Source organism: Liolophura sinensis, chromosome 4 (assembly GCF_032854445.1).
Source record: "Liolophura sinensis isolate JHLJ2023 chromosome 4, CUHK_Ljap_v2, whole genome shotgun sequence".
NCBI classification, from domain to species: Eukaryota; Metazoa; Mollusca; class Polyplacophora; order Chitonida; family Chitonidae; genus Liolophura; species Liolophura sinensis.
The window spans coordinates 22,263,185-22,276,402 of NC_088298.1; the positions used below are offsets into that span (position 1 = coordinate 22,263,185).

At 40.3% G+C, this 13,218-nt stretch overlaps 1 protein-coding gene across 1 annotated transcript in view; it reads left to right on the forward strand.

Moving 5' to 3' along the window:
* Nucleotides 1-228: 228 nt before the first annotated feature.
* The window catches only part of LOC135464524 (uncharacterized), a 31,357-nt gene continuing 18,367 nt past the window's right edge, over nt 229-13,218 (forward strand). Inside the window, exons 1-4 of the mRNA XM_064741949.1 lie at nt 229-331; nt 1,550-5,320; nt 7,083-7,697; nt 11,154-11,240. Of these exons, the coding sequence (XP_064598019.1) occupies nt 1,940-5,320; nt 7,083-7,697; nt 11,154-11,240 (4,083 nt within the window). The 5' untranslated portion in view covers nt 229-331; nt 1,550-1,939. The remainder of the gene's footprint in view (nt 332-1,549; nt 5,321-7,082; nt 7,698-11,153; nt 11,241-13,218) is intronic.

Genomic DNA, 13,218 nt, shown 5'->3' on the forward strand with positions numbered 1-13,218 from the left:
GGCCATGGCTGTACCGGCCGTACTGCTTCCGATGCCACTGTTGTTTACTGTTAACTAAGCGTGGGCTTTTATTGTGTCATATTAGAACACAAATTAAAATATATTCTTTGTAAACATTCTGAAATAATTTTTAAAACACAAACACGGGTGAGCCTATCTTGAATTATCTCCCCTGATGAGCACATGAGCACGGAGTTGTCTGTGCATTTTAATAGGGTCTTTGTGACGAGTACTGTTGCGTTGAGGGGTGCCTGGTGGTACCAAGCAAAAAGAAAGATGGTGATTTGTGCTGAAAGGCAGATGTGTGCAGAGTTTTTCCTGTATTCGTGAGGTGAGACACATTTAGATACTCTAATGAAACAAAGTTTTCTGAATCAATCAGTGAATCAGCTCTTCCTTGATTGCATGCAAGTTGTTGTTGTTGTTGTTGTTATTAGTAATGTGGGAGGGCCTCCGTGGCTCAGTTGGTTAGCGCGCTAACGCAGCGTTATGACCCAGGAGCCTCACACCAGTGTGGTCGCTGAGTTCAGGTCCAGCTCATGCTGGCCTCCTCTCCGGCTGTACGTGGGAAGGTCTTTCAGCAACCTGCGGATGGTCGTGGGTTTCCCCCAGGCTGTGTCCGGTTGTCACCCACCATAATGCTGGCCTTGGTATAGGTGAAATATTCTTGAGTTGGGCATGTGATAAATCAACGGATGTCTGCAACCATCAGGCCCGGAGGCCTCTTTCACAAAGCATATGTTCCTCTTCGTTGGTGTAACTATCATGGCGACATAATACCTACTGCAGTAGTCGCCATGTAAGTTAACTACATCTAATGTTGCATGCATTTTGTGAAAAGGGGCCCCTGGAGACTTACTTAATGGGTAATTTTTGTCTCAAATGGCGAGACAAACTGCCACGGCAACTGCATCTGGTTTTCAAATAGAGCGCACTCTGACAGGTAGAAATTATTGGATTAGGCAAGCTACATGCTCATGGATACATGAAATACAGCATGTATCATTTGTTCACATCTATCAGCTCTAAACCCCACAAGATGTAAGTGCAAATTTTAGCCTGTATAATTAGACATTGCATGCATTTGGTTGTGAACAACACATCCTGTCGGGTAATACTAAAGACTTTGAAACGTCTTGCGGGTTTTGTTTCCTTCTACCATAATTCTGACCACTGTTGTAGAAGTCATATAAGTTTGAGGATGACATAAGACACCAATCAAATCAGTAAAAATAGTACTTATTGTTGCCTCGATTGGTGCTCACCACCGAGAGATTTAGAGCAATGAAATAGGACTGGTTTGATCGTTATAATGTTACTGGGTGGAGAGTCATTTCTGATGGGTTTGGTTTGATATGAGTAAAAAATTTTAGGTCTACACCTGCAACCTAAAATAATAACCTTGTGCACCTGTCCTGTGTTTATATTATTGTCTTAAAGTTAATAAAAATGCATTACTGTTTTTTGTTTTTTTTGTTTTTTTTACATGTACATTTCTTACATTTACAATGTGGAAAAGCATGCTAACTGTTTTTTGTTTTTTTTCCAGATGTTTACAACATGAGACTTACATCTGTGGTGCTTTGGAACTTGTCTCTACAGTTGAGAATCGTAGAATTTATAACTTGTGAAGTCTGAATCTGAAGAAACATTCATTCACCCATGGAGTTTGAAACATTTATCAATGGAAATTCCGAAACAGAAAGTAAAATGTATACATAATGTATACATAAATCTGTCACATGTTTGTAAGCAGAACATAAATCTGTCACATGTTTGTAAGCAGAACATAAATCTGCCACATGTTTGTAAGCAGAACATAAATCTGTCTCATGTTTGTAACCAGAACATAAATCATTCACATGTTTGGAACAAGAACATATATCATGTGTGCAGAAGAAGGTGACTACAAAAAAGTGTAAGCATTTAATAAAGGAACATGGGGAAAAACAAGAACAGTATGGACTCAGAAAGACCTAGAGTTTCAAATCCAGGACCTGTGGATGACAAGATTGAAATTCCACATGTAAAGTATAAATTATCTGATCCCTGTTCTGCTGAGGGTAAAATTGAGGGAGGAAACCATCCGGATTCACAAGATTTCACACAACCACCCAAAATTATTGACTCTAGGAAAGGGAAAAATGATTGGAAAGATTTCCAAAATGGTGTAGATTCTGAAGGTGGCGACCATTTGCAAGAACCCAACAATACCCAGGGCTGTGAATCCAGCAGCCAACAGGAGTCCAGTTCAGTTTCCCCAGATGTGAAGAGTCAAAGGGAGTCACAGGATTCTAAAATTGATTTAGATAATGAATGTGTTCAGGATTCCCAAGGCTGTTTGGGTGATGAATCTAGTAACCAACAGAAGGGTGAGCATGACTTACAAACATGCATGACTGATGAATCTGGCGACCAAAATGAAGATGATCAGGATTCACAAGGCTGTTTGGGTGATGAATCTAGTAACCAACAGAAGGGTGAGCATGACTCACAAACATGCATGACTGATGAATCTTGCGACCAAAATGAAGATGATCAGGATTCACAAGAATGCAGGGATTGTGAATCTAGCGACCAGGATGATGTTGGCCAGGGTTCTGAAACTTGCAGAGATGATGGATCTGGAGTCCAAGCAGATGGAGTTCAGGATTTTCAGATAAATACGGAAAAGGATACTCAGGATTCACAAAAATGCTTGGATGATGAATCTGGCGACCCAGATAATGGGATGAAGGAATCTCAGATCTGTACAGATGATAAATCTGGCGATGAAGATAATGGAGTACAGAAGTCTCAGTCATGTACAGATGATGAAGCTAGTAAGCAAGAGAATGGTGTTCCGAGTTTCCAGAAATGTATGGATGATGATTCTAGTAGCCAGCAAAATGACGTCCGGGATTCCCAAGAACTTGTTGGTGATGAAGTACACATGGACGATGAATCCAGTGACCAACAGGAACCTGCTAGGGATCCCCATGTGGCTAGGGATAATGCATCTGGTGACCAACATTATGACGCTAATGATTCGAATGCATGCATGGATGATGAACATGACAACCAATGGGAAGATGTTCTGAATCCCCAGATATGTATCGATAATGAATCTGACAACCAACGGGAAGATGTTCTGAATCCCCGGACATGTATCGATGATGAATCTGACAACCAACGGGAAGATGTTCCGAATCCCCGGACATGTATCGATGATGAATGTGACAACCAGCGGGAAGATGTTCTGAATCCCCAGACATGTATCGTTGATGAACATGACAACCAGCGGGAAGATGTTCTGAATCCCCGGACATGTATCGATGATGAATCTGACAACCAGCAGGAAGATGTTCCGAATCCCCGGACATGTATCGATGATGAATGTGACAACCAGCGGGAAGATGTTCTGAATCCCCATATATGTATCGTTGATGAACATGATGAATGTGGAGATCAACCTAAAGGTTTGGGGATTACTCAAACCTGCAAACGGAATTCTACATCTCATGATTCCATTGAGGTGTCAGCAAAATTGTCTGTATTGGATGAAATACATTCCACTGACCTAAATATGAACATTGATGAAGTTGAGTCCAATGCTAACTCTACAACAGCTGGAGTAAAGGGATATGACCAGCCTGAGAAACTGAAAGATTTCTCAAAAGAACAATGCAAAATGATGCAGTGTTTTGTTCGTATAAACTGCTTGAAAATGTCAGAATGTTTGAGTGAAAAAATGAAAGAGAAACATGGCATTAGTTTATCTCAAAATAGTGAACCAGTCACCAGTTACTTGAAAGAAGAGAAACAGCACTCACCATTTCCAATATGCGTGGAAAACATGAATGTTTTGGATAGCTTAGACATGCCAAAATTCCACAAAGAACCTGTAATTAAACTTGAAACTTGTGTAAAGATGGAAATGTTAAAGCCTGTTTCTCAAATGTTGGCAAGGGACTGTTCACAGTCGAGAAAGCGACGTCCCAGTGTGGAACAGAAAGTAAAAAGGAGTTTTAATGATGCCAAGAAATCTAAATCAAACTGTGGTGGCAATCCAAAAGCATCAAAGTCAGGCACTTGTGTTTCTGTTCAGGAAACAATGTCATGTAGATTAAGACAATCCTCAAAGGAAAAGGAAAAAACGCTAAGGAAAAATGTTAAGCATAAGACAGGTCTGGAAGGACAAGGACAGGAAGAGACACCAGTTAAGAAAAGTGCAATTATGTCTTGTAAGGAGACAAGGTCCAGCAGGTTGAGACAAGTAACGAAGGAAATGGAAGAGACTGCATGCCCAAGGAAAAGGCAAGCTGTGTCTCCTGGGAAGTCAGTGGTTAAAATTGTTAAGTCGAGTGAATCACAGGAAGAAACCAAGAAAAGCACTGCTCAAAGATTCAAAGCTACAGAAAGGTGTGCTAGTGTTAAACAGGAACAGTTGTCTGACCTTTCTGACTCAGGTGAAGAGAAATCATCACAAGAGAAATCTACGGACGGTAATAGAAATTGTCGAAAGCCTGATGCGTTTCCTGACACAATATCCAAACAATTGAACAAAACAGTGGAAAAATCTACTGAAAGCACTGCCAAGAACTCTAAAGCAGTGGAAAGAGATTCCAGTGTGACATGCAGAAGGGAGCTGAATTCAGACTTTTCAAATGCTCTAAATGACAGGATGTTCAAACAGCCTGAAGATGATGAGAATCCTGTCTCGTCAAGAGGCAGAAGAATTACGGGAAACAAGGGTGTACCAAATTATGATCATACTAGTGATAAGACAAGTGACCCTCTGAGGGAAGCCTTGAAAAGACAGCCTGATTACAAGACAGATATTTGTTTGAACAGAAGTCCAGTCGTTTTACTGTGCAGGAAAAATTGCTTTGTAAGGTGTGATGGGTCCCCATCCAAGGAAGTTCCACCTTGCAATGGGTCCCCATCTAAGGATATTCCACCTTGTAGTGGGTCCCCATCCACGGATATTCCACATTGCACTAGGTCCCCATCCAAGAAAATTCCTCCTGTCAAAGATCTGCCTGAAAGCACCTGGCAGAAGCAGTTGTCAGGAGAGCATCCAAGCAAGAAGAGTTTGGCAAAGCAGGATGCAAAAAAACTGAGAGCTCCACAGGGAGCTGCTTCTAAGCATGAAAACAGCCAGCTAACGCTTTTGGAGAACATCAAAAGTGAAACGCCTAGTTTGTCTGAAGAGTTCGTATCCCTGCCAACAAATAAAGACCCGTTTTCAGATATTGAGGACTCGGACGATGGCTACAACACTGGATCATTGAGAACGCCAGAGAGAGCAGACGGACTGACTAGTTCACCTTATGAAAAGGTAAGGTTGTGAGCATTTGCCAACTATAACAATGTGGCTAATGCTGCTCTAGGGTTGTCTGTTGGTTTTAATTTGGTTCCCCTATATGTCTGCAATATTGTAGATGTGATGGTAATCCAAAAATCATGGTTTAAGTGAAATACTCTTGAACACAGTGTAAAACACTAATCAGTCCGGAAGACTTCGGGCACTTCATGTTCCATCCACTAGCCCTAATGCTTGAGTATGCCACTGAACACCAATCCAGTAAGATAAATAATTCTTATCAGTGAAATGTCCAACTGAGGATAAAATTCTCTGAATGATGAAGTAAAAGGTCCTACATGCATGCAGGACTTTTCACTTCATCATCCAGGAGCATTCCCTTCATCATGCAAAACTTTTTTTCTTCATCATGCAGGACATTTTACTTCATGATAAAAAAGTAACAGGTCCTGTGATGAAGTGAAAGATCCCGTATGATGAAGTGAAATACCCTACAACACTGGATCCTGATAAAGTAACAGGTCCTGTGATGAAGTGAAAGATCCCGTATGATGAAGTGAAATACCCTACAACACTGGATCCTGATAAAGTAATAGGTCCTGTGATGAAGTGAAAGATCCTGTATGATGAAGTGAAATACCCTACAACACTGGATCCTGATAAAGTAATAGGTCTTGCATGATGAAGTAAAAGGTCCTGTATGATGAAGTAAAAGGTTCTGTGATGAAGTGAATGGTCCTGCATAATGAAGTGAATGTCCTGCATGATGAAGTAAAAGGTCCTGTATGATGAAGTAAAAGGTTCTGTGATGAAGTGAATGGTCCTGCATAATGAAGTAAAGGTCTTGTATGATGAAGTAAAAGGTCCTATCAGCAACCTGCTTATGGTCGTGGGTTTCCCCCTGGGGTTTTCCCCCAGTTTCCTCCCACCATAATGCTGGCCGGAATATAAGTATAAGTGAAATATTTTTGAGTATGGCGTAAAACACCAATGAAATAAATAAATAAATATATAAAAGTCCTGTATGATGAAGTAAAAGGTTCTGTGATGAAGTAAAAGGTCCTGCATAATGAAGTGAATGTCCTGCATGATGAAATAAAAGGTGAAGATGAAGTGAAAGGTCCTGCCAGCAACCTGTGAATGGTCTTGGGTTTCACCCCTGGGCTTTGCACGGTTTTCTCCCACCATAATCCTGGCCGCCATCGTATAAGTGAAATATACTCTTGAGTACGGCGTAAACACCAATCAAATAAATCAATAAATAAAAGGTCCTTATGATGAAGTAAAAGGTCATGTTTGTGAAGTAAATGGTCTTTCATAATGAAGTAAATGGTCCTTCATGATGAAGTAATATGCCCTACATGATGAAGTAAATGATCCTGCATGAAGAAGGAAAGGGTCCTGCAAAAATGCTCTGCATAGTTACCTAAAATACATGTATGATGATGTAAAATACCCATCATGATGGCACAGTGTTGCCTCCATGACTCTAGTGGGGAAGGTCTGCCAGTAACCTGCGGATGGTCGTGGGTTCCCCTGGGCTCTGTCCAGTTTCCTACCATAATGCTGGTTGCTGTTGTACAAGTGAAATTTTCTTCAGTATGGCGTGAAATAACAATCCAATAAATAAATACTTGATGGCATTTTTGACCAATATAATGGCATAAAATGGCCTTGTGATGACAGAAATCATAAATCAGTCCAGTAAATATCAGTGTGATCGTTGCTGTTTTGTGGCTCGCCAGACAATGCTATTTTTTAGTTGTTGATGTTGTAGAAACCTTTTGACACTTCTGATTGGCTAAGAAGCCTTCTGACTAATGAGGAAACAAAGGCAATGAACGACGAGCCTGTACCCTCTGGCACGGGACCGCAGCTGTTCAGCTCTGGTACACCGTCTCTGCAGAAGACCAACTACAAACTTGCCTGGCATTCCACTAGCCCACAGGCAATGGAGAGAAACTTAACAGGTGGTAGGCACAGTTCGGAAATTCTTGGTGAGAATTCTCAGTTTTCTGTCGAGTCTCATGGTAAGCAACGCCATGTTGTGTCATGCTCCTCTTCGTTTAAATCTTGCCAGCCAAAAGATCTGCTTGAAAGGACTCGAAAACTTGTCATGCAGCATGGCAAGGAGAGATTAAATCCTCGGCAAAGGCAAGAGCTTCAGAGGACTGTTGTACAGGTGGATCTCTGTACAGCAAAGAGCGGGAGCTGCGAAAAGTGCAGGAAAAGACATGATCCAGGGACAAGAAAACGCAGAGTCAGCGCCGACATTCTACCCACAAATCTCACCCCAGAGGTCTTGTTTACTGACAGTAGCGACGAAGCTGAGAACGACTGCGTGGATAACACAGAAAATGAAGCCAGGGGTGCTGGTGCCACAGGGAAAAGCGTAAGAGAGGGCTTGATAAAGTGTAAAAGATTGTTGGTTAAGGGTTGTTCGTGAAGGGTTAAGGGTTGTTCGTGAAGGGTTATTGGTAAAGCCCAGACTATCCAACATCACTCAACTTTGTTGATTCAACAAGAGTCAACAAGTTGAGACGTGTTGAAGAGTCTGGACGAGTTCTTCAACTTGGTTCAACAACACTCAATACCATCCAACATTGTTGAATTGGAAATGTGCATGTGTGTTTCTTTTGTCAAGTTAAGTCAAGTTGATTTAAAGTAGCCAATCAGTGGGCGTGTAGAGATAATGTGACGGCCTTAAGCCATGTGACCTGGGCAAAATGGCAGCACCATGAGGGAGAGAAACTGGTCTCACGATGAGACAGTTTCGTTGATACAGGATTATGAAACATACCCTTTTCTGTACAACACTCTTTCTAAGGATTACAAAGACAGGGACAAAAGAAAATCACTGTGTCTCATGCATTGAAATGAAAGACGGAAATTTGCCTCCAATTTCACGAAAATCTGGTAAAAAAAACACAGCTCACCACATGATAACAGTGTTGGACAAAGTCGATATATTTGATTTGTAGTGTGGACAGGACAGTTGAAAAAAGTTTGAAAGATGTTGAATAGTCTTGACAGGGCTTAAAGGGTTTTTGGTGAAGGGTGGTAGGTAAAGAGTTGTTGGTGAAGGGTGGTAGGTAATGGGTGATAGGTAAAGGGTTGTTGGTCAAGGGTGGTAAGTAAAGGGTGGTATGTAATGGGTGGTAGGTAAAGGGTTGTTGGTGAAGGGTGGTAGGTAAAGGGCTGTTGGTGAAGGGTGGTAGGTAAAGGGTTGTTGGTGAAGGGTGGTAGGTAAAGGGTTGTTGGTGAAGGGTGGTAGGTAAAGAGTTGTTTGTGAAGGGTGGTAGGTAATGGGCTGTTGGTGAAAGGTGGTAGGTAAAGGGCTGTTGGTGAAGGGTGGTAGGTAAAGGGTTGTTGGTGAAGGGTGGCAGGTAATGGGTTGTTGGTAATTGGTGGTAGGTAAAGGGTTGTTGGTGAAGGGTGGTAGGTAATGGGTGGTAGGTAAAGGGTTGTTGGTGAAGGGTGGTAGGTAAGGGGTTGTTGGTGAAGGGTGGTAGGTAAAGGGCTGTTGGTGAAGGGTGGTAGGTAAAGGGCTCTTGGTTAAGGGTGGTAGGTAATGGGTGGAAGGTAAAGGGTTGTAGGTAAAGGGCTGTTGGTGAAGGGTGGTAGGTAATGGGCTGTTGGTGAAGGGTGGTAGGTAAAGGGTTGTTGGTGAAGGGTGGTAGGTAATGGGTGGTGGGTAGAGGGTTGTTGGTGAAGAGTGGTAGCTAATGGGTGGTAGGTAAAGGGTTGTTGGTAAAGGAGGAAACACAAAATGCATGCCAATTTCATTTAAAAGAGTGTAAAAAGTTATTTGTAAGTATGGCCTTCATTTATGTTTTTTTTTTGAGGTGTCGGCAGGGAACGCAGTCTTAAATAAAATGTTAGGGGTGGTATTTTAAAAAGTACTGCAGATATTGAGATAATTGTTTGAACACAATAACACAAGATGAATATTCCGCCGTTGATTCAGTGTGTGCATATTTCCTGACTTTTTGTGAAATGTTTGGAAAAAAGTGTTTGGGGTGGTATTTAAAAAAGCACAGTATGTTTTGACCCGAAGTTTGACATGCACATAAAGCATTATGACACAAGGGGGATGTTCCATCGCTGATGCCCTGTGTGCATATTAATTACTGTAAATTACCAAATTCTCATTTTCAGTACTTCATGTAATCAGCTGAAGTTTTGCATTCATGTGTCTTTTACAGGCAAGCTCTTTGGTGGCTTGAAATTTTTCGAAGATATTTTTATAAAGTTGGTTAATTGGGATCATTTCATGGTATATAACAACTTTGCATAATAATGTTCTAAATAAGCATTTGACCCGCGTCTGTTAGATTTTAATATTTGAATGTAAATTTATTACATTATATGCAAGCCTGTGTCTTTAAGGTATATAATTACAGCATTTATACACAACACAACAACTCATCATGCCACTCTACCTCCATTGGCTGCAACATCCTGTTACTGAAATATTATTGGGTGAAATTACTGTGAAACTACTGGCTGTTTTAGACGGCATCCAGGCTATCTGATTGGTTGAACTATGGTTACTTTGATTGACTGGAATTTAATTCAGTGCATGCAAGGTGAATCCATTTGTGTGTAGAAACTATTCAGTAAACAATGAATTATATTTTATGAATGTACATCTATTTAAAACATGACTATAATCAAAATTTTTGTTGAACAAGTTCGTTAAGTTTGAGCACAAGTAAATTTATCAAACATGCTTTAAACCCTCACTGAGAACATTATTATGCAAACACCAATAGGAGGTTCCAAATACCTAGTATACAGAAAATATTTTTACATGTTCTCTTTTTTTAGAAAAAATGAAAAAAGGTATTAAAGACCATATTTACAAATAATTTCTCACTTATTTTATCAGTGCTGTAGCTAACACAAATTTTTGTTTTCTTACCATTAAAGTTAAAATACCTGTAGTTGTATAATGTCACAGTTCATCTATACCTTCGAATTTTTGGGACACCTGGTCTGCTCGTTTTAGCCATTACGTATTACGGATGTAATTGTGGCCAGAATTTTGAGTTTCCTTTTTCTTACATCTAATGACAGCATACTCATATCTTTCCTTTCCAAAAGGCTTGTAAAAATGTAATATTCTACTTTCAACACTACCCTAATTCCTGAAACTTTTTGCATGTGAAAGAGCAACTTTCAGTGCCATTTATGCATGTTTTTAATTTGATTTTGGAGAAAAAATTTTATTGGTTGGATTGGCCAGTTTCAAGGCTCTAGAAAAAGTATAATTTTATCAGTCTACACAGGATAATGCCTTCATAACAGGCTTGAATATACACCTTGCAAACGAGAGAAAAGCTTGACAGTGGTTGAAGAATTACTGATATCTGTCCCAAAAATTAGAAGATTTGGGGTACTTCTGTCACTCAATCAGGGGGCCTCGGCGGTGTATAGAGAGAGGGTATCAGTGATGCCACATTCACATTTTTTACTTGAAATAACCCGTTTCAAGGTCCCATCAGCAAATGCATTCATAGATTTATATGCTTGTGCATTTTGAATTGATGAAATCTATCAGGCTGTGTGTTAAGTGGCAAACACCAGATGGGACGTTCCAATTTGGTTAAAAAAGGCCACCGTAGAATCCAATGTTTAAAATGCATTTTACTAGGTTGAAAACTTAAAAAAAAAAAAAAGATCAATCAGATTATTTTTATGGTTGGTGTTTAGTGGTTTTTGAACTGACGTATAGTTGACTTTACTGTTTTCTTTGCTGTCCAGTCATGGATTCCAGTTCCATATGTGATGCCGACGATGTGCAATGTTGTTGCCTTTTCTCTTAAGCAGTTGCTTCTGATTTCAGCTTCTAAAGACTGGTGTACTCTGCCGAAGGCGTCCAAAGCCCTCATCACGGCCTGTGTTCGAAGAAATACTGAAGCCAAGTCAAACGGTAATTCTGAAATTTTCATCTTAAGTCACCGGAATCTTTAAGAATCGGGGCATCTGTGGCTCAGGTGGTTAGCGCGCTAGTACAGGGTAATGACCCTGGAGCCTCTCACCAATGCAGTCGCTGAGAGTCCAGCTCCTCCTGGCTTCTTCCAGCCGTGCGTGGGAAGGTCCCACGGCAACCTACGGATGGTCGTGGGTTTCCCCCGGGCTGTGCCCGGTTTCCTTCCACCATAATGCTGGCTGCCGTCATATAAGTGGAATATTCTTGAGTACAGCACAAAACACCAATCAAATAAACCTTCAAGAATCCCAGTGGGTCTCCATCACCTTGTGATTAGCGTGTTTTTGCAGCACAGTGACCCAGGAGCCTCTCACCAGTGCTGATGCTGGCTTCCTCTCTGGTCATATGTGGAAAGATCTGCCAGCAACCCACAGTTTGTTGTGCAGGGTTTTTCCTCTAAGGCCTGCTTGGTTTCGTCCCACTATGATGTTGGTCATCGCCGTGTAAGTGCAATATTCTTGAGCATGGCATAAAACACCAGTCAAAGAAATAAATAGACTGAGAATCCCATGCTCTCAGGTTTCGGTGAACAAATGCTTGACTGCACATGTTGTTGTTGGAGTGGTCCTACAGTGCACAGGTACAATCCTCCGCCAATATGGCATGCGAGGCTGTGGGAAAGTTAACCAGTGACTTGCCAGTGGCTGTATGGTTTTTGCCACAGTGTCTCTGCTTTCCTTCAACTGGTTCACACTGAAGACCATCTGAAAGGCCATTTTATGCTCATTCCAAACATGGTCTTCATTTCTGTTAGGAATGTATTTCCAGTGATTAAAATGGAGATAAAGACAGAGATGCTAGAGAGGACTTTTTAGAGCATATTAAACAGATTGATCCACATTGGTGTCACAGGTTCTTTTTTTTTTTTGGCTGCTAAACTTCCTCTCGTTGCTGTGTATGTGTATATGTTGTCATGCTATGTGACTTTTCGCCAAACGTGACCATAAATTTCGTCCATGACTCACATGCCCATTTTTCCTGATTCTGAGAGTTCTATTGATTTTAGAAAGATGTTTTACAGTTTGCTTGGAACGTGGAGTGATATTCTACTGGAAAGTTGTAAATTTCAGTACCAAAAACAATATTTTGTGACTTTTATTTGCTTCTAAAAACGTTTGTGGGCAAAATTTTGAGTCATTTAGGGTATATATGAAGCTTCAACTCTTGTATTTAATGTGGGAACATAATATTTTACAACAGGTTTAGCAGCAAGAAAAGACACTGACGTCACTGTGCTTTAGTCTGTTCAATATGTTCAGAAAAATCCACCGTAACACCCTCAATCTTCATTTCCATTTTAATCACCGAAAAAAAGGCCTAAAAATGATGAAGACAATATATGAAGTCATCATGAAATTCCAATTTAGATGATGTGTACTTTGTTTAAATGTGGTCTGTTCTTTTAAGTTCACCTGTTGCTGGTTTTATCAGGCAGTTAGCAGAACAAAACGTATTTTACTGTTGTTTCTTTGATGTTTAATGTATTTGTTTCCTTGATTCTGAGAGCTCTTAAAAAAGAATTGATCTCAGAAATGTTTGTGGAACACTTCTTCATAGTTTACAAATGTAGGACGAATGTCAGAATTACGCTTGGATTTTCAGGTTTATCCTACTTACTAGTGGAAAAGTGTAAAATATTGCACCAAAAGTATATGAAAGTATAATTTATGACCTTGAAAATTATTTATTTGAGAATATTTGCCCTTGAAAAATTGAAATGAATTTTATTTGTTAATTTTAATTGGTGTTTTACGACAAACTCAAAACATGTTTCACTTGTATGACGAGGGGCCAGCATTGTGACAGGAGGAAATGCAATTTTTTTTTTTGAAATTAGAGGACATTTACACTGATAAATCCCTGATAAATTGGTTACATTTCGGTATCATTTCTAATGGAGAAAAAATGTGTATTTTAC